At 40.7% G+C, this 27,850-nt stretch overlaps 1 protein-coding gene across 2 annotated transcripts in view; it reads left to right on the top strand.

The window, feature by feature from the left end:
* Positions 1 to 27,850, top strand: part of drosha (drosha ribonuclease III) — a 298,514-nt gene that overhangs the window by 22,087 nt on the left and 248,577 nt on the right. For both annotated transcript variants that reach the window (XM_072913522.1, XM_061965099.1), the window contains exons 13-14: positions 12,592 to 12,761; positions 21,151 to 21,275. In XM_072913522.1, the coding sequence (XP_072769623.1) occupies positions 12,592 to 12,761; positions 21,151 to 21,275 (295 nt within the window). The remainder of the gene's footprint in view (positions 1 to 12,591; positions 12,762 to 21,150; positions 21,276 to 27,850) is intronic.

Here is a 27,850-nt window from a genome sequence, read left to right as displayed (position 1 = left end):
AACACTCTTACTAATAATGCGCCACACTTTGAACCAAAACCAAACAAGAATGACAAACACATTTCGGGAGAACATCTGCACCTTAACACAACATAAACACAACAGAACAAACACCCAGGATCCCATGCAGCCCTGACTCTTCCGGGCTACATTATACACCCCTCTGTGCGTCGGTTGAGGTGGGCGGGGTTTGGTAGCGGGGGTGTATAATGTATCCCGGAAGAGTTAGGGCTGCATGGGATTCTGGGTATTTGTCCTGTTGTGTTCATGTTGTGTTACTGTGCAGATGTTCTCCCGAAATGTGTTTGTCATTCTTGTTTGGTGTGGGTTCACAGTGTGGCGCATTATTAGTAAGAGTGTTATAGTTTTTTTTTTAATACCGCCACCGTCAGTGTAACCTGTGTGGTTGTTGACCAAGTATGCCTTGCTGTCACCTACGTGAGCAAGCAGAAGCCCCATACAACGTGTGGCTGATCAGGCACGCTGGTTGTAGAGGGTGCTGTTTGCTGTACCATCACAGCACGCATGACGCTGACAAGTGCCATTCATTTAAGACCCGTGTGCCGCACCAGCTTTCAACTTTTCATATAAAGGTCTGGGCAGCGTGTCTGACACCCCTGGATTATACATAGCACAAAGCAAAAAAAACAACTTTGTATGCAGTGTTATTTCATTTAAAATTTCCAACATTTTTTGCGGCTCCCATTGTTTTCTATAATTTGTGAAACTGGTCAAAATGGCTCTTTGACTGGTAAAGGTTGCCGACCCCTGGTCTAAACGATACCGTTTGATCAGCTGCTCGTCATCAAACAAAGCCAGGACATCCTTCCGCTCCCTGAACGTTCGCGCACGTCCCTCTCGCCTCAGTGCCATCCCCCGCTGGCAACTCCTAACCACTTAGGACACCTCTGAAAGTCTCTTAAATATCGTGGAGAGTAGGAGTGATTCTTAGACTTAAGAAAGTTGATAAATAGCTTTTATTCTTAAGTTTGAGAGTAGGACTAAATTTTGCAAATTCTCAGGACTTAAGTGTAAAATAGCACTCTTAAGACGCTTGATAAATATGGCCCCAGATATTTCCTGAAAGTTTCATGGAAATCCGCCTTTTTAATTTATTTTGCTAATTCACTAACAGACAAACTAACGGCAACCCTTAGTAATAAATGTGCCGTCGTCTGGGTGAGTAAGTCAGTCTCTGGGTCCCTCGGGGCGGGCCGTCCCGACTTTCTGCCCGTGTGGCTTGGGAGCTGACTGTCCCCTGCTTCTCCCGTACCTTGTCCTCTGCCGGGTGCGTCTGTCTATGGCAGACCTGGGCATTCTGCGGCCCGCGGGCCACATCCGGCCCTTCGTGCATCCCTGTCCGGCCCGCGTGAGGCCAATCATAAATTACAAAATACATTTAAAAAAGTATCTATGTTGAGGGTGCAACATACCTGCCAACTACTCCGGTTTTCCCGTAATTAGTACGGTTTTCATCAACCTATTCCGGGTTACGGTTGCAGTGATAAAAAATACGGTTTTTCATTAATTAAAACATTTTTTTTTTTTTTAAGTTTTATTCACAAAATCGCGTAACAACAATGACAATCGACACTGCTTCCCGTAACTTCCTATCGAGCCATTCCGAATGCCATGCGCAAGGCTATTTATAGCACCGCTGCCAAGCACGAGGCACCAGTTGCCATTGTTTCCAAACGAGCGAACGATCATGGAATCAGCCGGAGAAAAATCGCAAACGAGTCTTAAACCGAAAAGAAAACTGCAGTCATTCCGTGAAGAATATTCAAAAGCCTATCCGGGAATAATTATCCGTTCCAAAAAGGGTGAAAACTACGCGAATTGCACCTTGTGCAGACAAGATTTTTCGATCGGACACGGAGGAATTAGCCATGTAAAAGACCACGTTGGGACAAAAAAACACAAGTCTAATGCCGTTGCTAGCGATACAAGTGGAAAACTTTCAACGTTTTTCGTCGCCCAAACAGATTCTTTGGATGTGATAAATGCCGAAGTTTTATTTACGGAGGCAATAATTGAGCATGGACTTCCAATCAAACTATTGAAGTTAGCTTACAGAATAAACATGTCAATCAACCCATATGATTTTTGCTGTAATATATTTGTTTTGAAAAGTCACTGTGACTGATAGAAAAGTGATGGTTTTAGCAACATTTTAACCTGCCTGAATGCTAATAATCATTTTGGACCCTGGCTACTAGGTTTTTCTGATTTCAAAAGTTGGCAGGTATGGTGCAATACAACTGGGCTGCTTTTGTTTTGAAAAGCGTTATTTGTATTACTTCCGTGTGGACGTATGCGCTTGAGTGAATGTGAACAGCGGCAATCACAAATGACAAAATAAAGTTTAAAAAACATCTATGTCGTGCACGCAATACAACTGTGCTGCTTTTATTTTGAAAAGTTATTTATGGACGTATGTCCGGGTGTAACCTGGGAGTGAAGGTGCACAGCGACAAGTGATGCACGGTTTACCCCGAGACGCTAAAAAGAGAAAAGTTGATGACGGATGCCGTGTTTTCAACAAGACATGGACTGCCAAGCAATGTTCCCTCTAAGGTGCGCGCCTGTGCAATTGCGTCCTCTGCGCACAGCAAATTAATGCCGCGCAGGAAATCAAAAATCCCATCTGAACTTTAAACAAAATAAACACATTACAGTTTATTCTGTATGATTTTGCAATGCAACTCTGAGTGACAGGTGACAACAAGAGTGGCCCCAATGAATAAAACAATCTTTGTCAACACAGTTCAATTATCGTCTGTCGAGACACTTTACGGACAGGAATTCCATCAATCACTTTATTGATCAAAACTGTTTGTAACCACACCAAAAACACGAGTAAAAAAAACGTATCTATAAAAACTGGTAATTTTCTGCCATACAAACCAGGCTTGAACCAAAGTTATCATCCGTCATTTCAACAGAAGCCGCTCGCTCTCTCACCTGCACCAACACAAGCACTCATGGCACTTAGCCAGTGCTGCGTTTATGGCCACACAAAAAGTCGGACAACCCCAACGCCACACGATGTGTAAATGCCAAGTTGTAACACTCTGACTCCACAATCAGATGTGTGCTTATTTTACTGCCATTTATTAAGAATGTTAATCTAAGGATATTATTCATGAAATATTGTCACTAAATTTCATAAATGCTAATAAAAAGATGTATTTTACAGACAGAAAGTTACAGGAACTAAATGTAATCTCTGAAAGGGGTAACATTTCTTTTAAAGGCAGACATACAATACTAGCACATAGGTCATGAAAAACATGTTTTTTTGTTATTGTCATTGTAAGAGGGCAAAATCACTTATATCAGAAAATTATTTTAATAAAACATTTAAATTGGACGAAAAAGTATATCTCGATATATTTTCCGGTGAAAGTATACATAGAAAGATATTAATTTTTGAGCGAGATTCACTGAAATTGAAGTGAATGACAACTGTACTGTAAACAGTCAATGGCACTTTTATTAACCCAGTTATTCAAGAAGGGTATTAACAGCACATAAAATAAACTATTTAAGTAGCACAGAATTACATAACATAAATAAAATAGAAAAAATATTATTTCTACGTAAAATAATGCCATTTGCTGTGCAAATAATACAAAATGTATCAAACTCAGATAAAAAATAAATTTGCTGGCACTTTATAATTCCCAGTCGACGATGTAATGGACTGTCACACACGTACCGTTCTGGTCAGCGCCAAGTAAGTGACTTGACTTAATTGTGCGGCTATGATCTTCCTCACTTTGGCATTCATTTTTGGCAGCATTTCTCGTGCGAAACATGCCCAGCTTGGCAACTCGAGAACAGTTTTTGATTTGGGCTTACATGGTAAACAACTCAAATTAAAAAAATGTTTTATCCAGACGTATACATTTGTCCAAATGTGGCCAAGTATACGTATTGTGTGTTTCCTGGACGTCGTCTACATCGCTAAAAGAAAAATCTAAAGAAGAGAACCTTTCTGCCATCTTCCACTTGTTTTTTAATATATAAATCGCCCCCTTGAATGTTCCCTTTTCTCTTCTACGACTCTCTCGTCGTCATTTGGGATGTCTGTTGTGATTTCCCTTCCTGGTTCCATGACCTGCCCTATCTTGCCTTTGAATGGCCTGTACCTAATGTTTTGCCTTAATCTCATCTAATCGTGACTCATAGTAAACAACCAAACCATCATAGATGTTCTTATACGTGCAAGCACGTCTTGGAAGGAGGAAGGGGAGGAGTTTAGTAGCCCATGGAGTGTCGAGAGGGAGTGGGAAGCCGGGGAGAACAAGGAACGCAACAAATAAGCGGTGTTTGGTTATTTTAACGTGAAATAGATTATATCGATATTACGATATTTTCTTAATTCATATCTTGTTTAAAAATATATCAATCTATCTTACAAACTCGATATATCCCAGCCCTAACCTACACACTCACGGTACACACATCCACACGCACATTCACTGTACAAACATACATATACACATACTGTACATATACAAGCACATGTATACACTCATGCATATAATTAGGTTTCATCAAAAATAAATTAACATTGTTCCCCTAGGGGAAACTGGGTAACACATGGCACACTGATAAAGCTCGACCTATTCCTACTATAACAATCTACAAGGTTAATACAGTTTGCTTCCCTTTCTTCCTCTCCATTTATCTGCTTTATTTTGTAATTGAAGTTATCATTACATATATGTATTGTTACATTTGAAACAATTGCATTGTTGATAATAATTATAGGTAATTATTGTTATTATTCATTATCAATAGTGCTATTTATATTGGTATTTGTAATGCTCCCTGTGTAGTACAATAATGTTCATTGTCATTTCTGTGTTATTATTTATTTCACTCACTGCTTCTTTGCTAACACTTCTTGTATCATATTTGTACATATCGTATTTGCTGATGTTTTGTTGTTGTTGTCTTTCTGTCTTATCCCCCTCTTGTCCCCGCAATTTCCCCCTTTTGTCTTTGCTTTTTTCTCTTTCTGTCCCCTTCTGCTTTGGTCCGGATGCACCTAATAATAAAATAAATCCATTTAATAAAGTCAAATACAAGTAAGGCAACAAAGGAAGTATCATGCACTTCTCTTTTCTAAAGTAAATCTGTACAGCAAATATGATCATCTACATCTACAATATGATTAGCCTTAGTAGCTGGACAGGAAACAAACAAAGTAATACATGCAAACAACTCTAAAGTACAGAGATTTTACTACCTGATTCTGCCTTGTTTTTTCAATAGTCTAATTTTGTTGTGATGCATTAAACAATGTAACAAAGTTTTCCAAAATAAGCGGCTGCTGCCATTCATTACTTAAGAGTAGAGATGTCCGATAATTCGATATTCCGATATTGTCCAACTCTTAATTACCGATACCGATATCAACCGATACCGATATATTCAGTCGTGGAATTAACACATTATTATGCCTAATTTTGTTGTGATGCCCCGCTGGATGCATTAAACAATGTAACAAGGTTTTCCAAAATAAATCAACTCAAGTTATGGAAAAAAAATGCTAACATGGCACTGCCATATTTATTATTGAAGTCACAAAGTGCATTATTTTTTTTAACATGCCTCAAAACAGCAGCTTGGAATTTGGGACATGCTCTCCCTGAGAGAGCATGAGGAGGTTGAGGTGGGCGGGGTTGAGTTGGGGGGGGTGTGGGGTAGCGGGGGTGTATATTGTAGCGTCCCGGAAGAGTTAGTGCTGCAAGGGGTTCTGGGTATTTGTTCTGTTGTGTTTATGTTGTTACGGTGCGGATGTTCTCTAGAAATGTGTTTGTCATTCTTGTTTGGTGTGGGTTCACAGTGTGGCGCATATTTGTAACAGTGTTAAAGTTGTTTATACGGCCACCCTCAGTGTGACCTGTATGGCTGTTGACCAAGTATGCATGGCATTCACTTGTGTGTGTGAAAAGCCGTAGATATTATGTGACTGGGCCGGCACGCAAAGGCAGTGCCTTTAAGTTTTATTGGCGCTCTGTACTTCTCCCTACGTCCGTGTACACAGCGGCGTTTTAAAATGTCATAAATTTTACTTTTTGAAACCGATACTGATAATTTCCGATATTACATTTTAAAGCATTTATCGGCCGATAATATCGGCTGCCCGATATTATCGGACATCTCTAATGAAAAGAAAATAGAACAAATAAGGAAAAGCATAAAATACTTTTTTTTTTTAATTTGGTATTTGATAGATATGGTCTTTTATAATGTATTTTAGGATGTGGGGAGTTTTCAAGACCTTTTTGTTTTCTTTGTCATCATTAGTGAACGCAGGTTAAAGCTTGTCGATGGTAAACCCAGAGGCGTTCTGCAGCGTGTGCAAAAAAACCCTCCAAACTTTGCTCAATGGGCATAAATGTGGTGAAATCACACATGCTATTAGCTAATCACAAGTCGGCCATTAAAGGCAGGCAGAAGTTAAGTTTCTTTGACGTGACTAACTAAGCAACTTCTGCTGCATTAAATCAATAAAAATTTAAATGAAACATTCACATTAAACAGTCTTGTGAGCCAATTCTAATTTGCTAGAGCAATGTTTCTCAAACCAGGGCAGCACTGTGGAACAGCGGATAGTGCATGTGCCTCACAATACGAAGGCCTGAATTCAATCCCGGGCTCGGGATCTTTCTGTGTGGAGTTTGCATGTTCTCCCTGTGACTGAGTGGGTTCCCTCCGGGTACTCCGGCTTCCTCCCACCCCCATAGACATGCACCTGGGGATAGGTTGATTGGCAACACTAAATTGGCCCTAGTGTGTGAATGTGAGTGTGAATGTTGTCTGTCTATCTGTGTTGGCCCTGTGATGAGGTGGCGACTTGTCCAGGGTGTACACCGCCTTCTGCCCGAATGCAGCTGAGACCCGAGACCCCGAAAGGGACAAGCGGTAGAAATTGGATGGGTGGATGGATGGATGTTTCCGAAAACAATTGTCTTTCCAAGTACCACCATAATGACCAGCAATAAAATACAGTAGCATAGTAGGCTGCTGGAGAGTACCAGTAACTGTTCAACTATTCAAGATTATCAATGTCAAATGCTTAATAATGTGTCTATAAGGATCATCGTAAGCTTCTGACTACCGGTATATGTAATAACTATTTGCAGTAGGACATGGGCGTTAAATGTACTCTAAGTGGCGTTAAAAAAACATTACAAAGCAATAAATTAGACTTGCTGATACCTGCAGAAACCCAGGATATAAACGTATTACATACAAAGTGAAATATGTCAAGCTCTTATTTGTTGTAATTTTGATGATCATGGTTTACAGTTTTTCAATTCTAGGTTTTCGAAAGCTGTACGCCATAATCATCAAAATGATATCAATAGAATGCTTGACATATCTTGAGTTGCATGTTATGAACCTATGTCATATTATTTTCACTTTTTAGCTATAATTGCTGGTATTAAAGAACCTTTGCAGGGTATTCGAATGTTGTAGTTTTACCTGTAAGTGCCTAATGACAATAATGGATTTGAGACACTGTTATAATTCCTAGTGTACATAGAGTACAGTAGTACAGTATTCATATTGATGTGCGAATGTGGACGTGCGCGAGTTGAAAGATTGCTTCTCATTTCATGTTCTTGGGAAGGGAGCATTTCCTCTTTGTCACACTAGATGGCGCTGCTGCACTGCCATACTCTCCCCAGCATGGTCGTTATGGCAGCATAGCTGCCTACCAGCTTCACATCAATAAACAATTTCACTCCCTCTGCTCCTCCATTTAGCTGCTGGCCACTCATACTCATATATGCCTTTTGTTTTCTTTTTCTATTTTCCTTTTTCTTTTTTTTGCAAAATCAAAAAAACGGTCCAGTGCATGGTGTTGTAGGCCGCGTGTGTGTGCGTGCGTGCATGCATCTATTAGTGTCCTAATGCATTTCCAGTAGTGCAAGCTCAGTGTGCATGTCCGTGTGCAAACACAGTAAATGGAGGTCAATCAATGTTGCATGAGTGTTTGTTAAAGCCCCTCTGCTTGATCCCATAGCTTGCCTTTGCATTTGTCCATTTTTACCTCTTTTGTGTGATCTGTTGCTGAATGTCTTTCCTGAAGAACGCTTCTGCACGGCATATTACTGAACAATGCAGCGGCAAAGTGTAAAAACCTATTTTACGTGGCTGCAGCGTCAAGGACGACTAGTAATGACGGCCGGCCTTGTTGATCTGTCAGCACTGACGGGAATAATGGCACAAAACCTTGTAAAAACATGTGACCTCAACGGGGGGGAGACATGTTCCTTTCGCCCCTACTTATACTTGCAGTTTTACATGAGTTATTTTATCCAAAAAGAAGTGATGACAACCATAGAACAGGAACTTATTGTAGTACATCCATTGCCGTCCTGGGACAGTGAGCAGTTACGAATGTTACTTAAAACATTGCAACAGGTTTTATGTTAGTGACCCTTTGATGCTAAAACGGACAATTTCCTACAGGAAACATGGTTTTGAACACAAGCACTGTAGTTAGTAATCGCTTAAATAGTATGTGTTGCAATTACAGCAGTACCTCCACTTACAGGCTTAATTGGTATTGTGACACAGCTCTTAAGTCAAAACACGTGTATCTCAAATCAACGTCTCCCATTTAAAATGAATTGAAATCAATCTAATTGGTGCTTTGTTACCCAAAACAGTACAATGTCTACATCTCTAACATGCTTTTTAAAAAGCAAAATAAATTTACGGAATTAATATTGTATGAAAATTCAACGGAATGTACTACTAACAACTACAGTAGTTTTGTGAAGTAAATTAATAATGATGTACAGCATTTACCTTGAAGAGTGGACTTCTACGGTCTCTTTTCAGCTGCTTTCCATCAAACACAGCATCAGCATCTCTCTCTCTCTCTCGCTCTCTCTCTTTCTCTCTCTCTCTGCTCACTACTTGCTGTCCATATCCTACCAAGTCAGACCTACACTGTTCCAATATCCATTTCTCTGTTCTCAATTGTTGATGACTGATGATAACAACCAAACCCAACCACCCCCCTCCACACCCTGGATTGTAAATAATGTAAATAATTCAATGTGATGATCTTGTGTGATGATAGTATATATCTGATAGTATATATCTGTATCATGAATCAATTTAAGTGGACCCCGACTTAAACAAGTTGAAAAACTTATTCGGGTGTTACCATTTAGTGGTCAATTGTACGGAATATGTACTTCACTGTGCAACCTACTAATAAAAGTCTCAATCAATCAATCAATCAAAAAAGCAGCTTCCATATTTTTATGGATAAATGTCTGCCGTGTAGATATTATTTCATTGCCTTAGCTGGCGTTAAACTCATCCTGTTTCATATGGCGCAGACTAGCAGCGCTGCGCCACACACTCGGCCGTGTTTTTGATGATTTATTTTTTTCATTCATTGAATATCATCCACTTCCTCTTCGCAGCTCTGTCCCTCTCAGGCACTTTTTTCCTTCACGTGGTTGAAAAACAAAGTTACGTCCATCTCTAGCTATAAGCTAATACTAATAAGTTAGACCAGGTGTGGATCTTACGGGCTTCACCGTGACATTTGCTACACCAAATAAAGGGATTAGATATTATCGATATTCCTTATGTTCATCGGTACTATATGTAATTGCTGTAAATAAAAATGAGAAACACACATTTTATTGGCACAAAAGGTTGTACACCACCAACATCATGTAACATGTCACAGCAGGGAAGTCTTTTATCAACCCCCTTCTTTTCAAGTCTGAAACAAGTCAACTGTGTGTGCAGTTGTTGTATCATCTTGTAAAGAGCACACAAATCCATCATTGTTTCTATTCCAATTACACCCAGCTGGAAATATTTATGAATAGCAAATAATATACAGAGCAGAAACTGTTTACATGATACATCAAATTACTCATATAAATCAATACAATCAATTAGCCTGTAAGGGGGGTATGCATTTAATAAAGAAAGGTGTGTTTTGATGCCGCGCCGTGAAGGAGTAACGGCGACTAAATACCTGTCAGCGGATGCTATCTTGCTTCAGAGCAACTTTTTGGATTTTTATATTACTTCATTTTTTTTACTTTTTTGAGTGGATTAACATTGCTCTGTTGATTACTGGATCGATAGGATGATTGATTAAGCGCGATAGCCGAGGTCATGAGTAAAGCGCGTTGACTTCAAACTGACACTAATTCTTATTAGCGTGCGTGACTTTAAGTGACTTTTGTGGAGGAAATAGGTTGTGTTGCTTCTTCATTTGTGATTACTACAAGGTGATTGTCTGATCATATCCGTATAGTTTTGTATGCGTGCAGTGAATGTGACAGCATGTCATTAATATGACGGTCAGTTGGGTAAAAAAAAATAAAATACCGATAGCCATATCATTTGTCCAGAATCTCAACAGTCCTCCTAGACCCGGGGTTTGATTGATTGAGTGATTGATTGATTGAAACCTTTATTAGTAGATTGCACAGTACAGTACATATTCCGTACAATTGACCACTAAATGGTAACACCCAAATAAGTTTTTCAACTTGTTTAAATCGGGGTCCACGTTAATCAATTCATGGTACAAATATATACTATCAGCATAATACAGTCATCACACAAGTTAATCATCAGAGTATATACATTGAATTATTTACATTATTTACAATCCGGGGGATGGGATGTGATGTGTGTGTGTGTGGGTGGGTTGGGGCGGGAGGGTTAGGTTTGGTTGATATCAGCACTTCAGTCATCAACAATTGCATCATCTGAGAAATGGACATTGACATGGGGTTGGCAACCCGTGGCTCTCGAGCTGCCACAGTGGCTCCCTGGAGCTTTTAAAAAAATGGCCATTTTAAGACCGTAATTTCCAGGACTTATCTCACCCTCTGTATTAATGTGTGGAATAATTATTACATTTCAACATTTCTGTCAATGAAAATTTGCGTCAGCCTGCGATACATTGTCATTTTGATAGTAGGCTAATATAGACACATCATGTGTTGCCTTTATTATTATATTATATATATATTATATTATTATTATAACACTTTTTTGCGGCTCCAGTCAGATTTGTATGTTTTATTTTTGGTCCATTATGGCTCTTTCAACATTTTGGGTTACCGACCCCTGTCGTAGACCGACCCAATTAAGAACCGATACCAAAAAATACCCGTACGTACTTGGTATACATCCCTAGCGGGATGCTTGCAACACATTTTTGCTTGCAACTTAAAGCATAACAATTAGCCCGAGAGACTGCTCTTATGTTAAAAATGTTCTGTAAAAAGTCAGAAAATGTATTTTAAAGGGGAACATTATCACAATTTCAGAATGGTTAAAACCATTAAAAATCAGTTCCCAGTGTTTTTTTTTTATTTTTTCGAAGTTTTTTTCAACATTTTACCCATCACGCAATATCCCTAAAAAAAAAAGCTTCAAAGTGCCTGATTTTAACCATCATTATAAACACCCGTCCATTTTCCTGTGACGTCACACAGTGATGCCAATACAAACAAACATGGCGGATAGAACAGCAAGGTATAGCGACATTAGCTCGGATTCAGACTCTGACTTCAGCGGCTTAAGCGATTCAACAGATTACGCATGTATTGAAACGGATGGTTGTAGTGTGGAGGCAACGAAATTGAAGAAGAAACTGAAGCTATTGAGCCATATCGGTTTGAACCGTATGCAAGCGAAAACGACACGACAGCCAGCGACACGGGAGAAAGCGAGGACGAATTCGGCGATCGCCTTCTAACCAACGATTGGTATGTGTTTGTTTGGCATTAAAGGAAACTAACAACTATGAACTAGGTTTACAGCATATGAAATACATTTGGCAACAACATGCACTTTGAGAGTGCAGACAGCCCAGTTTTCATCAATTAATATATTCTGTAGACATACCCTCAACCGCTCTCTTTTCCTGAAAGCTGATCTGTCCAGTCCAGTTGGAAATGCATCTGCTTTGAGTGTCGCAGGATATCCACACATTCTTGCCATCTCTGTCGTAGCATAGCTTTCGTCGGTAAAGTGTGCGGAACAAACGTCCAATTTCTTGCCACTTTCGCATCTTTAGGCCACTGGTGCAACTTGAATCCGTCCCTGTTCGTGTTGTTACACCCTCCGACAACACACCGACGAGGCGTGATGTCTCCAAGGTACGGAAAACAGTTGAAAAAACGGAAAATAACAGAGCTGATTTGACTCGGTGTTTGTAATGTGTTTGAGAAAATGGAGGATTGCTCCGAGAGCGAATAATAGAAAGGCGTTTCATTTGGCAAAAGTCACCCATTTACAGTTCGGAAATCGGTTAAAAAATATATGGTCTTTTTTCTGCAACATCAAGGTATATATTGACGCTTACATAGGTCTGGTGATAATGTTCCCCTTTAATGAAGGGGGTGGGCATCTTCACACAGGTAGTGACAGGAAGTGTTTTTTATGTCAGGCCTTGACCGAGCAGCAATGATAGCAGACCACCCACACCCCTAATGTTGACACCCCCACACAAACTTGCTGTAGGGCTTTATCTGAACGATCGTTTTATGAAGTGTTTTTGTGCAGACGGGGGCAAGGAGGTGTTGTCCATGCACCAGGTGCTGCTCTACCTCCTGCGCAGCAGCAAGCCTCTGGTCCCCGAGGAGGAGATTGCCGACATGCTGCAGTGGGAGGAGCTGGAGTGGCAGAAGTATGCGGAGGAGTGCAAGGGCATGATCGTCACCAACCCGGGCTCGGTGAGTGAGGCCTTAGACCTCCTTTTTTTCTTTTTTCTTTGTCAGGACAGGAGGAGGCGTTGTCGGTCCAAGGGCGTCCGCCGCCCCCTCCCTGCAACCCGGTGCACCTCTTGTCCTGTTAGCCTGTGACACCGGCGTGCTCACCTATTATCCCCAAGGGCGTTTGCTTTCCCCCTGCGCTGCACGCACCCCCCCCCCCCCCGCTTTAATGTCACCGCGACGTGGGCTCACCTCCGTGTCGGGCCGGGCTTTGAGGGGGATCTACAGTAATTGTGTCCGGGTGAAGGTGACGCGCTGTCATCGCTAGCTAAAAGCGCCGCATACGAACAACCTTTGGCGAGGGTGACTTATTGAGTCACCCCCCCCACCCCACCCCCCCGTGGCAGCTCTGGATAGTCGCTGCCAGGGTTGTCAGATAGGTGGGGGTTTTATCCCAGCACTCCACTCAAGATAAAAATCAGCCGAGTACACTCAATCTCCGAGTCTCTATGAAGACATCACTGCTGCACGTATCGCAGTCAACACTTTTAACATTGATATGTTAAGTACACCATGCTCAAGCTTACCGCTTCATTCTCTTCATTTCTTGTTTCATTGTCCAATTTTTTGCTAGACCCTACATAAACAATGACAGACCGATGCTATATTTATATTAGGGCTGGGCGATTATATGATCGCGATCGTTGATTGAGTCTGATCCCGCTGATCAGCTTTTAGCATATTTTCTCGATCTAATATGACAGGAAAGGTCTGTTAGAAGTTACCACAGTAGGAAAGCAACGATGCTTGGTTTTATCCTGCACGGAACAATCCACCTTTGACCGTGATCCTGTGTAAGTGTGTGTGTTTGTGTACGTTTGCGTGAACGTTTTTCCTGTGCGCGACCAACTCGTTCCACCGTTGCGAAAATCAGTCTCCTGGCCACATAATTAATGTTCAATCGTGTGCTTTGTCCCCCTCACACTGCTTTTAGTAGTAAGTAAGTAGTAAGCAAGCAATCAAAGGCTCCTAATTGTTTGCTGACATATGCAGTAACATATTCTGTCATTTCTCATTCTATTATGTTGTCAAAATTATGAAGGACAAGCAATAGAAAATGGATTATTAAAGGGGAACTTTATCACAATTTCAGAATGGTTAAAACCATTAAAAATCAGTTCCCAGTGGCTTAATATATTTTTCGAAGTTTTTTTCAAAATTTTACCCATCACTCAATATCCCTAAAAAAAGCTTCAAAGTGCCTGATTTTAACCATCGTTATAAACACCCGTCCATTTTCCTGTGACGTCACATAGTGAAGCCAACACAAACAAACATGGCGGAAAGAACAGCAAGCTATAGCGACATTAGCTTGGATTCAGACTCGGATTTCAGCGGCTTAAGCGATTCAACAGATTACGAATGTATTGAAACGGATGGTTGTAGTGTGGAGGCAGGTAGCGAAAATGAAATTGAAGAAGAAACTGAAGCTATTGAGCCATATCGGTTTGAACCGTATGCAAGTGAAACCGACGAAAATGACACGACAGCCAGCGACACGGGAGAAAGCGAGGACGAATTTGGCGATCGCCTTCTAACCAACGATTGGTATGTGTTTGTTTGGCATTAAAGGAAACTAACAACTATGAACTAGGTTTACAGCATATGAAATACATTTGGCAACAACATGCACTTTGAGAGTGCAGACAGCCCAATTTTCATCAATTACCGTATTTTCCGCACCATAAGCCACCCTGGGTTATAAGCCGCGCCTTCAATGAACGGCATATTTCAAAACTTTGTCCACCTATAAGCCGCCCCGTGTTATAAGCCGCATCTAACTGCGCTAAAGGGAATGTCAAAAAAACAGTCAGATAGGTCAGTCAAACTTTAATAATATATTAAAAACCAGCATGATGTGGGCGCGCATGGAGTCGTATATCAACATGGACGGAGCTGCGTGAAAAAAGCCACCCGGCCTCTTCGCGTAAACTTCCCTTAACCACTCGCTCATCTTTTCTTCATCCATCCATCCCTTCGAGTTAGCTTTTATGATGACGCCGGCTGGAAAGGTCTCTTTTGGCAAGGTCTTCCTTTTGAATATCACCATGGGTGGAAGTTTCTGGCCATTAGCATGGCAAGCTAGAACCACAGTGAAGGACGACTTCTCATTCCCTGTGGTGCGAATATTCACCGTACGTGCTCCCGTTGTATCCACAGTGCGGTTCACAGGAATATCAAAAGTCAGTGGAACCTCGTCCATGTTGATAATGTTCTCTGGCCGGATCTTTTTTTCAGCTATCTTGTTTTTACAATATGCACGGAAAGTAGCCAGCTTTTCTTGAAAGTCTTTAGGCAGTTGCTGTGAAATAGTAGTCCGTGTGCGGATGGAGAGATTGCGTCTTTTCATGAACCGGAAACCTGTCGCTTAGTAGGAGCCATTTTGTGGTCTTTACAGATGTAAACACACAAAGGAAATGAAACGTAATATCCGCGCGCTTCTTCTTCTTCTACGGGGGCGGGTGGTTGCTTACAGTAGAAGAAGAAGCGCTTCCTCTTCTATGGGGGCGGGTGCTTACCTTGGCGGTTGCTTACCATAGAAGAAGAAGCGCTTCCTCTTCTACGGGGAAAAAAGATGGCGGCTGTTTACCGTAGTTGCGAGACCTAAACTTTATGAAAATGAATATTAATATTAATCCATATATAAGGCGCACCGGGTTATAAGCCGCACTGTCAGCTTTTGAGAAAATTTGTGGTTTTTAGGCGCGGCTTATAGTGCGGAAAATACGGTAATATATTCTGTAGACATACCCTCATCCGCGCTCTTTTTCTGAAAGCTGATCTGTTCAGTTTTGGAGTTGATGTCAGCAGGCAAGGGAAGCTAGGGTCGATAGGGGGTTTAGCTCGTTCGTCTGCGGGAACAAACTGCCGCCATTGCTTGCCGTGCTACCGAGGCCATTTGTCCCTGAATTGCTCACACACTCCGGCAGATTCAATGGGGGTCTGGCGGCAGATTTCTTTGACTTTATCATTGGAAATGCATCTGCTTTGAGTGTTGCAGGATATCCACACATTCTTGCCATCTCTGTCGTAGCATAGCTTTTATCGGTAAAGTATGCGGAACAAACGACAGACCATTTTCGTCGGCTTTCCCCACACCCTCGTATTTTGAACAAATTTCGTCCAATTTCTTGCCACTTTCGCATCTTTGGGCCACTGGTGCAACTTGAATGCGTCCCTGTTCGTGTTGTTACACCCTCTGACAACACACCGACGAGGCATGATGTCTCCAAGGTACGGAAAACAGTCGAAAAAACGGAAAATAACAGAGCTGATTTGACTCGGTGTTTGAGAAAATGGCGGATTGCTTCCCGATGTGACGCCACGTTGTGACGTCATCGCTCCGAGAGTGAATATTAGAAAGGCGTTTAATTCGCCAAAATTCACCCATTTAGAGTTCGGAAATCGGTTAAAAAAATATATGGTCTTTTTTCTGCAACATCAAGGTATATATTGACGCTTACATAGGTCTGGTGATAATGTTCCCCTTTAATCTACTTGTTGATTTACTGTTAATATATGCTTACTTTCTCATGTTCTATCTACACTTCTGATCAAATGTAATATTCACTTATTCTTCTGTTGTTTGGATACTTTACATTAGTTTCGGATGATACCACAAATTTGGGTATCGATCCGATACCAAGTAGTTACAGGATCATACGTTGCTCATAAAAAAATAAAATTAAAAAAGATTTTGTGATTATAAAAAAAATATCGATGTAATCATAGTACTATCTACTAGATATTCTTTTACTTTGTATCATTACAGTGGTTGTCAGGTGTCAAACCATGGCGTTTGTTTACATTGTGGAGCGCCAGCTTGTTAGCAGTGACGCCGGTGAGCTATTGTATTCTCCAACGGTGTGTAGTAAAACATGTTTAGCTATTCCTGGTCCTACAGGGATGATACTTGAAAGAAACATTCTTTATGTGTCGCCATGGAGACCAGGATTAGTGATTTAGAAGTAGCTAAAACACTGGCGAATGCGGGTGGACGTTAGCACCTCTTGCAGAGCGGCGTTTCAGCGTTATAGTTTCCCCTTAATCGTTAGTTTTTAAGCCAAAATGTGTCCATTCTCCCTTTTCTGTCTACATACAGGGTCTGCCAGCAAGTACGCCGTGATTATGCATTATCCTTTGCTCGTAAAACCAGCAATGTCATAACATGACTACGGCGCGCTGTCATGCCCGTAAAAAAAAGGGGGGAACTGGTATTTTTTAGAGACGGTATAATACTTTTTATGATTCAGTAGTATTGCGGTACTTTACTAGTACCGGTATACCGTACAACCTTAGTTGGTAAACATTATTTTACAGCACCTCAAATTCAAGTTGCACTTTAATGTATTTTTGTTCAGTACAAGATACACTATTTGGGTTCTAAAAACTCCAAAATATAGGTCACCGCTTGTTTGCCAAAGCACTGTAGAGAAGCACTGATGTATACAAGTAATCAAAGAATACAAATATTAATTTACCATTTGAAATGTTTTGTAAATGTTCACTTGAAATAAAAGTATTATAGTATTCACTACACCAATGATACTTTGTACACTGCAGAATGTTTGTAATGACAAGCAAAAACAAACATTTGAGAGGAAAGTTGTTCTCTTTATTCCCACAAACTGTATCGAAAAAGAAGCAAAAGCGAGACTCTAAAACCAGGTATATACCAGGTAGGTTACCTCTACCGTTGCACCTCTAGTAAACACAAATATAGATATGACAGGCATGTGATTTTTCAGTCTTTTTTAATCTCGGGAAAAAAGAAAAAATTATCTCCTATTTTTCCGTTTTTTTTTCCGACCCTAAATCAAGATTTGAGACGTAGTTTATATTACGCCGTAGTTGATTGGTCCATATGTTCCTTGTGACCAATCAGGACATCTGTTATGAATGATGACGTGAATAACGTCATCATTCATAATGGTTATTACCGCCATTTTCCATATGTAAACGATGTTGGTTCTCGAGAGAGAGGACGCTTTACGAGTAAAAGAAATTGATAAACATGTCAAAAATAAGTTTCGATGGGACTGGATGGAAAGGGAAATCACTGATACTGTTGGGAAGAAGGAAGTTACGACTTTGTTCGGTGATTTTATTCGGAAAATCGATCGTCCCGGAAAGGTTTTGTGCACGTGGTGTCATGATAATATTGACTATGGATCACGAGGTTTCAAGGCTTTGGAAGTACATGCGAAACGCCAAAAACATATGAAACAACTTGAAGCAAAGTATGTTCTATTAATGATGTTTTCATGTGTTTAAACACTAAAATATTTTCTTCAAATGGTGCTGTCTTTGTTCATTTTAGCATGTTAAATTGGTGAAAAACCAGGAGCTTCGGGGGCGTCGCCCCCCTTGTCCCCCCCACCAGGGCACCCTGGACCTGGCTGGGGGCCTTCATCCCCCAGACCCCTGGAAATTTTTTCAGTCTTTTTCATTGTGGTCAAATCACATGCCTGATATGAACAAAATGACAGTTGTCAGTTGCTAGCATATATTACCTCAATCAAACTTGGTAGAAATGTCTTACAAGATACTGCAGTAAAAAACGGTAGAGATGCGGTACTCTGTATAATACTGCTCGGTACAATCCGCTTTAATTAAAAAAAAAAGTGATATTAATCGAGATCGGATGAATGAATCACTCGTGATTATTTTTATTGCTATTACCCAGCCATAATTTATATATCCACTGCAAAATATGCCTACAGGAAGTGAAATGTCCCAACCACCCACCTGCACCTAAATTTCACTGTTTGAAGAAGAAAATATTTCACACCCCCACTCTCCGCCGTGACTGTAAATAGTATCATTTGTCTATACAATTGTAAAAGTACACTTCTGCATAACATTGTATCCTTAACATTAAATAAATAATATTAAATAAAGAAATATGGATCAACTTGGCCCAAAACATTATTGTATCATGTTTTTTAGTCTGTAAAAGAGAATATTTCAAGTGAAAAAAAAAAAAAGAATTCATTTTTATACTATAAACATTTTGAACAGCAACTTGAACCATTTGATACTGAAAAATTAAATAAACTCAATAAATAATAATACATTCAAATTGATCAGCAACATTAACTCAGGAGCACAATGTATACAATATTTTAACCAACAAAACAAAATAAAACCGGCATCGCACCGCATGCTCCCAGGACTGGGTCAGACCAAAGTCTCCCAATAGGCCACGTCCTAATACTTTTGTCCATATAGTCAGTCCCTCCAGGATTTTGCGGGCTCTCCTTTTTTTAGAAAAACGCGGCAAAAGTTGTGATGTTTTGAGTCTTTTTCTTTGTTTTTTTAATAACATTGGATCAATGTTATTTGTAGTGATTTGATGAATTTGTTACCAATGTTTTAAGTGTTCCTTTAAACCTTAACCTCAAAAAGTATAGGATGGTGATAATCTAAACAAAAATTGGAAAGCAATTACTGTATTGATGTTTTGCTTCTTTTATAAAACAGACTTAAAAGTAGATACTAGATGGCAGTACACGCACATACTCAGAGCTCATTGTCAAATGACTGTAGTGTTTTAGTTAGTTATAACTAATAATAGTTAGAATTAAGTATAATCACCGAAAGAAACTTTACCAAAGACTTCCATATTGTTCGCTGTCTGCTCTGTTGTCCCACCAGTCGCAGACATTTTCTGTGTATGTTGTACATCTTAAACATGAATTTGTTCCAATACATTTACTGTAGCACGATCATTTTTGTTTTTAATGAGAGATGATGAAAGATGGGCTTCACGGTGGAAGAGGGGTTAGTGCATCTGCCTCACAATACGAAGGTCCTGAGTAGTCTTGGGTTCAATCCCGGGCTCGGGATCTTTCTGTGTGGAGTTTGCATGTTCTCCCCGTGACTGCGTGGGTTCCCTCCGGGTACTCCGGCTTCCTCCCACCTCCAAAGACATGCACCTGGGGATAAGTTGATTGGCAACACTAAATTGGCCCTAGTGTGTGGATGTGAGTGTGAATGTTGTCTGTCTATCTGTGTTGGCCCTGCGATGAGGTGGCGACTTGTCCAGGGTGTACCCCGCCTTCCGCCCGATTGTAGCTGAGATAGGCTCCAGCGCCCCCCCGCGACCCCAAAGGGAATAAGCGGTAGAAAATGGATGGATGGATGGATGATGAAAGATTATCATCATACTTCAACATATCTGTCATGTAAATGTTGCCCATTTAAAAATATAGAGAAATGTTCCTAAAGGCTTAACAAATACATATAAACTTGTAAGTACAACTTGATATGCTACGTTACCCAGAAGGCTTAGCGTCGTAGACAGGAACAGGAAGTAGGTCTAAGCTCCGCAGTAGGACGGCAATTGTGCCGTTTGATCGATAAAGAGTAGATTTATTGTTACACTCTTGTTTCTGCTTCAACTACTCAAGAAACAAACACAGGTTTTAATTAGACCGTTGATGTGTGCGTTTGAGCTCCGCTTAGAGACAAATGTTATTGGTGAAAATGATGCTGATTGGCCAAAATGGATGGAAAACATTGCATAAAGTCGCATAATTCGCGGGGATTGATTGAATTTGTCTAAATTGGTGCGATTGCAACATCACATATTCCTGGAGAGACTGTAGTGTGTTTTCTCCAAAAGGTATGATCTGGAAGGCAAAAAAAACTAATTACTCTAATTCAATAAAATAAAAAACAATATTGCAATGTTAGATCTTGCCATGATTGTCCTGCATGTAGAAATACCAACAGCCTGTTATTGACTGTTATGCGCGTGCACACTCATTAAGCAGAAATTGTACCGGCTTTGGCTGCTCAAGGTAACCTGGGGGCTGCCAATCAATTGCTAGTGATTATTAGCAACATTAGCAGTTCGGACGAGCGAGGACACAAATGTCGCCGCCCCGCACTCAGCTCTGCTGCTTTCAAAGAGCAGCGTGCTGCCCAGGAATTAGCGACGACAATATGTTTGTGTCAGCAGCAAAACCAAACTCCTCAGCTGGTCAGCTTTTAAAGGCTAAACTCAAAGATGGACGCTCATGCTCTGTATGCGGGCGGTGATGCAAAAACACAGCGAATGTCAAGGTGAGCGGCGGCCTCCAGCCATCTGCCACCTGAGCTCATCGCACCGTATGCTCCGGTCCCCCCGTTTGATCCCACTAAAGGTCCAAGCAGGCTGTTTGCGCTCCGGGAGTCGGCCGAGGACTCCTTAATCCTCCCATATAAAAGAATCCACACGTGCCGCTAGTGAGCCGCCCGCCCGGCCGGTTAGCTTCTCGTGTGGCAGATTGAATGCCATCGTGTCGTCGACGAGCTTGTTTACACTCTTGACACGCTCACCTAGCCTTGTGATCTTGCTCCCTAGAAACCGAGCTCGGTGCGAATCGACCAGCTGGACCGGGAGCAGTTCAACCCAGACGTCATCACCTTCCCCATCATCGTTCATTTCGGGATACGACCTGCTCAGCTCAGCTACGCTGGAGACCCTCAGTAAGAAGTGTTTTTGTTGTTCATTTTTAATTAAATACTTGTTGCAGTCAAGGTCAGGTTGGAATTCCATTGCCAACTTTATTTTTTACTTGTCCAGTCAACATGTGAGTTTACTAGCTCCGCCCACTGTGCTTGGTTTTCCCCTACTATTCATATCATCATCATCGGCGGTCACTCGAACGAGTATGACGATCCTCCTGGTAGGGGTGTATCCCTTTATGGAGGATGCCTGTGCGTGACTTTGTTTAACGTGGGGAGACTGGTGCACAGACAGTCACCACACGATCACTGACAGAATCGGGTCAGGGTCCAGTTGCATGGAGTCCAAGACGACTGGGGACCCTTTTCTGCTGCAGCCTTCTTCCGCCATCGCAGCCGTTGTGGTAGTTCTTAAATCTACCGTTTTCCGCCTGCTCCGCTGTTGAGGTCTTCACCGTATCCCTGGCTAGGGGGCAGTCAGGTACTAGGCCTTTGCCAAGGGCCACCTGGGGTAACAGTAGTAAAGGGGTTAACCTCCTAGTGCCCCAAGACCCCATAGAGGAGCCTCCACTCCACCATTGCACTTTAACGTCATGCCCAGGACACCCCCTACTATTATAGCCCTATTAGCCCTCCACCTCAGAAGCACAACATAAAATATTTGGGGATGCCTTGCTTATTGAACAGAGTTTAGCACTACTTTCACTCTCACCCTTTTCTGCTGCAGCCTTCTTCCGCCATCGCAGCCGTTGCGGTAGTTCTTAAATCTACCGTTGTCCGCCTGCTCCGCCGTTGAGGTCTTCACCGTATCCCTGACTAGGGGGCAGTCAGGTACTAGGCCTTTGCCAAGGGCCACCTGGGGTAACAGTAGTAAAGGGGTTAACCTCCTAGTGCCCCAAGATCCCATAGAGGAGCCTCCACTCCACCATTGCACTTTAACGTCATGCCCAGGACACCCCCTACTATTATAGCCCGATTAGCCCTCCACCTCAAGAGCACAACATAAAATATTTGGAGATGCCTTGCCTATTGAACAGAGTTTAGCACTATTTTCACTCTCTTACATTGAGTTGCAATCCCAACACTACATTTCTTTATATTACTGTACTTTTTGGACTATAAAGCACATTTAAAATCATCCTTTCATTTTCTCAAAAATTGACAGTGCACCTTATAACTAATGTACGTATTAATTCTGGTTGTCCTTACCGACCTCGAAGCAATTTTTTGTGTACATGGTGTAATAAGTGTGACCACATAAGAGATACGTGTGGACTGCAGGTTGATGCCTGTTCAATAAATGACGCTAGCAAGTAAAGGTAGGCAAGCAACACCAGAACTTTGATGTTTTATTGAGAATATAGAACATTACACACACAGCTCAAAAATCTGTCAAAAGTGTTTTAGTACGACTTTGGTAAGCTACAAAGCCGCACCGCTTGATGGTTTGTCGGAGCATTGCGGATACCATTGTCAGACATACTGTATACGGGTATTATTATGGTGTCTAAGGACCCCAAAATGGCACTTATTAGGAAACATTATTAGGCGGTAGAGATGCGCGGTTTGCGGGCACAACCGCGGATTATCCGCGGATCGGGCGGATGAAATTTTAAAAAATTAGATTTTATCCGCGGGTCGGGTCGGGTCGGGCGGTTGAAATAAAAAAAAAATTAGATTTTAAATAGATTCAGGCGGGTGGCAGTTAAACCAATTCGGAAATATATATACATAGTTAAATGTTGTTACCCACATACGAAAAAACGAGCAGGCACCTGCTGCATATGCCACAACAGAAGAAAAAAAAAAAGAGATGGACACTTTTACGGAGCGGAGAAGGCCCCCGACGCCTCGCCGGGGTCCGGGACCGAGGCCCCTTCCCCCGAGAGGGCCCCACCGGGAGCCGTAGCTGAGGCGATCCGCGAGAAGGGCCCGACGCACGTCCAGGGTCACCACCGCGCCCACCGCACCGACACCCCGCCTCGTCCGCCTTCGCCGCGGCCGGCGTCACGCGCAGCAGGTAAGCAGCTTACCTGCCCGCCACCCCCGTGGCCGGGGACTCGTAACAGGGGTCACTCCGCGCGCTCCGCCCGCGCAGCTTACCTGCCCGCCACCCCTGTTGCCGGGGGCGCATAACAGGGGTCACTCCGCGCGCAGTGCGCTCACGAAAGGGGTGGGGCTCACCCTGGTTGATATAGACAGCAGCTAGGACGGTGGCCGTGGAAGTTGGAACCCGCTAAGGAGTGTGTAACAACCCACCTGCCGAATCAACTAGCCCTGAAAATGGATGGCGCTGGAGCGTCGGGCCCATATACCCGGCCGTCGCCGGCAGCGAGACGCGCTTGGAGGTGCGCTCAGCGCGGCTCCCATATGATTGCGCACTGGTGTGCGTCTGGGTCGTGACAGCGTGGCACGCGAATGTCTGTGCTGCATTGGATCAGTCTCCTTTCTTTAACAGGCAAAAGCTTTATAACCTCACTAATGCCTTGCATCGTCTATATTAGATATATAACAACGGGCGGGTGCGGGCGGATTGCGGGCGGATGCGGTTCTGATCAAATGTTAGACGGGTGGATTGCGGATGGTTGACGACTTTCTGATGCGGTTGCGGATGAAATAATTGCCTATCCGCGCATCTCTATTAGGCGGTTTATTCGACCTATTATACGAAACCAACTTTTAATACCTATTGGTACCTGCTGTTTTGTATTGGGATCTGCATAAGTCCCGAAAATTTGCGTGCATCCGCCTTTGTATTCCATAGTCATAGTCTGTAGGCTCCTTATTTTTCTCTCTACTCTTGTTAAGGGGCATTCATCCTCCGCTGTTGCCATTTCTAATATAAAGTAGCGTACCATTCCAACTTATATCTGTCAGTAGACTCGCTATGGAAGCGCTAAAAACTACCGGTGCAACAATTATGACGGGGAGAAGACGGTGTCAATGTGGAGACATGTAAATAGACCGCCCACAAAGCGGCGCATCCTGAAGGGACTGTCAAGAAGTGGCTTTAAGCGGTCTGTAAAACATAGTCTATGCAACATTTTGACCTAAAAATGTAGACTACAAGTATGTGTTTTGAATGTAGAAAAAAAACAACATAATATGACCCCTTTAATGTGCTTTATAGTCCGGTGTACCTTTTGTATGAAAATAAACCTTAATAGACCCGCTCATCGGCAGTGCAGTGCACTTTATAATCCGGTGCGCCTTATGCTCCAAAAAATACGCTAATATTATAATTGTTTTTATCTATTAATTTCTGTTTGCTAAGGCGTATTTCTTTTAGAATTGCCAGAGCTACTTCCTCCGCCGTGCACCGTTACATGACTCTGTTTCTCCAATCCAACGTAAGCATTAGTGACGTTTGACTCCATTTCACCACTCAAACGCAGCCTGGAAGTCACATGACCACGCTGTTAAAAGTGACATGACGTCAGACGCTGCCGCACAACTCTTTAATGTTTACTTACACACTCTGAAAAATAACATTTATATCATGCGTCAGTAGAAATGTTCATATTTCTGTCTGACAATTCCACTTCCCAGTAGAGAAAACATGTGGCGGTAAACTGAAGATGTTATTTTTGTTTTAGTTGCTCATATGCTAGCATTAATCCTGTTATGACGTCATCAATGACTGTAGAATGTTCATCTTTAGTAGTCCATGCTGTGTTGTAGGGTCTCTCTCTCTTTCACTCTACTCCGTCTCGTTTGCTCTATCTCTCTTGCACAGAGTAGTTTTTCCAATGAATATTTAATTATTTTGATGACTACTTTTACTTGAGTCATATTACTCGAAAGTACAGTACTCTTAAGTAGAGGTTTCGACTTTTCTACCCACTTCTGATGATACCAAAGATCTAATCAAAACAATCTCTTAGAGCCTCAGTAAGTTCACATTAGCCTTGACTTCTGTACCGAAAGAAAACTACTAATAGTTAACGTAAGCAAAACCAGAAATGGAAGTTTTAAAGTAAAAGGTTTGCAATTTTTGTATAAATAAATGGAGGATTTTTAACAGTTAGCGCAAGGTCTTAATTAATTTATGGTGGCAGCCACAAAAAAAATAATATATGGGAATCACTCAACCTTATTTTACTGATCAATGTTTTATGCAATGTAATTTTTGTCGCACGTACAATTCTCTGCTCTCTGTTAGATTATGTTAGATTTCTTATCGCTATATTAGTCTATTTATACCTGCATTGTCCTTTCCATCCTTACACTTTCTATCATTGTAACTGAGCTACTGTGTTGAACAATTTCCCTTGTGGATCATTAAAGTTTGTCTAAGTCTAAAACATGAACAATCATATTACAGTATCTGTAGAGTATGATTTCATGTTTTGTTCGTACACAGCTGGCAAAACAGTGTATGTAGTTGTAGTAACACGCATGACGTGCTGCGTGTATCTTGATCAACAGTATAGTGACTCACTCGATGGACAGTTGTTCGTTTGGTTCAGCTGGCCAGGGAAGTTTCCAGTTTATTTTGGGTAAGCACGGCATTTACTGTATGTCGGCATAGCTTGGCTTCAAGTTTCACTTTTACAGTGTCAAAATCACGCCGACCTCACTCTCTTGGTTTCCATCTGCTCCAACATCTCACTCTTCCTTCATGCGGGCTTCTAGAAGCAGCAATACATTCTTCATGTATTCAGCTTCAAAATTATAAGGTTGCGAATCCTCAGTTGTCCAAAAATAGTCATCTTCATTGTCTGGTACCAAGTCTGCCATGATTACAACACACACACACCTTTTGTTTCCGGAAGTAGGAAGACACATTTCTTGCAAGAAGTCAGATGTGTGCTACTATAGAAACGGAAAAATAATGCCCCGACAAAATCATTGATTAAAATGATCAAAATGAGGTAAATATTGTACATATTACTTATTGTTAAGATCGTGTCTGTTACATTATATATATATACTTTCAGTGTGTATATAAAACATATCCATATTGTTATAAAGGTGCCTGTTACTACATTATATATACAGTATACTTACAGTGTGTATATAAAACATATTACATATTGTTATGAAGGTGTCTGTTACTACATAATATAATACTTGCAGTGTGTATATAAAACATATCACATATTGTTATGAAGATGTTTGTTACTACATTATATATACAGTATACTTACAGTGTGTATATAAAACATATCACATATTGTTATGAAGGTGTCTGTTACTACATTATATATACAGTATACTTACAGTGTGTATATAAAACATATTACTTATTGTTCTGAAGGTGTCTCTTACTACATTATATATATACTTGCAGTGTGTATATAAAACATATCACATATTGTTATGAAGGTGTCTGTTACTACATTATATATACAGTATACTTACAGTGTGTATATAAAACATATTACATATTGTTATGAAGGTGTCTGTTACTACATTATATATATACTTGCAGTGTGTATATAAAACATATCACATATTGTTATGAAGGTGTCTGTTACTACCTTATATATACAGTATACTTACAGTGTGTATATAAAACATATTGCATATTGTGAAGGTGTCTGTTACTACATAATATAATACTTGCAGTGTGTATATAAAACATATCACATATTGTTATGAAGATGTCTGTTACTACATTATATATACAGTATACTTACAGTGTGTATATAAAACATATCACATATTGTTATGAAGGTGTCTGTTACTACATTATATATACAGTATACTTACGGTGTGTATATAAAACATATTACTTATTGTTCTGAAGGTGTCTCTTACTACATTATATATATACTTGCAGTGTGTATATAAAACATATCACATATTGTTATAAAGGTGCCTGTTACTACATTATATATACAGTATACTTACAGTGTGTATATAAAACATATTACATATTGTTATGAAGGTGTCTGTTACTACATAATATAATACTTGCAGTGTGTATATAAAACATATCACATATTGTTATGAAGATGTTTGTTACTACATTATATATACAGTATACTTACAGTGTGTATATAAAACATATCACATATTGTTATGAAGGTGTCTGTTACTACATTATATATACATTATACTTACAGTGTGTATATAAAACATATTACTTATTGTTCTGAAGGTGTCTCTTACTACATTATATATATACTTGCAGTGTGTATATAAAACATATCACATATTGTTATGAAGGTGTCTGTTACTACATTATATATACAGTATACTTACAGTGTGTATATAAAACATATTGCATATTGTGAAGGTGTCTGTTACTACATAATATAATACTTGCAGTGTGTATATAAAACATATCACATATTGTTATGAAGGTGTCTGTTACTACATTATATATATATACTTGAAGTGTGTATATAAAACATATCACATATTGTTATGAAGGTGTCTGTTACTACATTATACATACAGTATACTTAGTGTGTATATAAAACATATTACATATTGTTATGAAGTTGTCTGTTACTACATTATATATATACTTGCAGTGTGTATATAAAACGTATCACATATTGTTATGAAGGTGTCTGTTACTACATTATACATACAGTATACTTACAGTGTGTATATAAAACATATTACATATTGTTATGAAGGTG

Source organism: Nerophis lumbriciformis, linkage group LG07 (genome assembly GCF_033978685.3).
Source record: "Nerophis lumbriciformis linkage group LG07, RoL_Nlum_v2.1, whole genome shotgun sequence".
NCBI classification, from domain to species: domain Eukaryota; kingdom Metazoa; phylum Chordata; class Actinopteri; order Syngnathiformes; family Syngnathidae; genus Nerophis; species Nerophis lumbriciformis.
The sequence above is the reverse complement of the archived record's forward strand: the minus strand, read 5'-3'. Positions and strand labels throughout refer to the sequence as shown.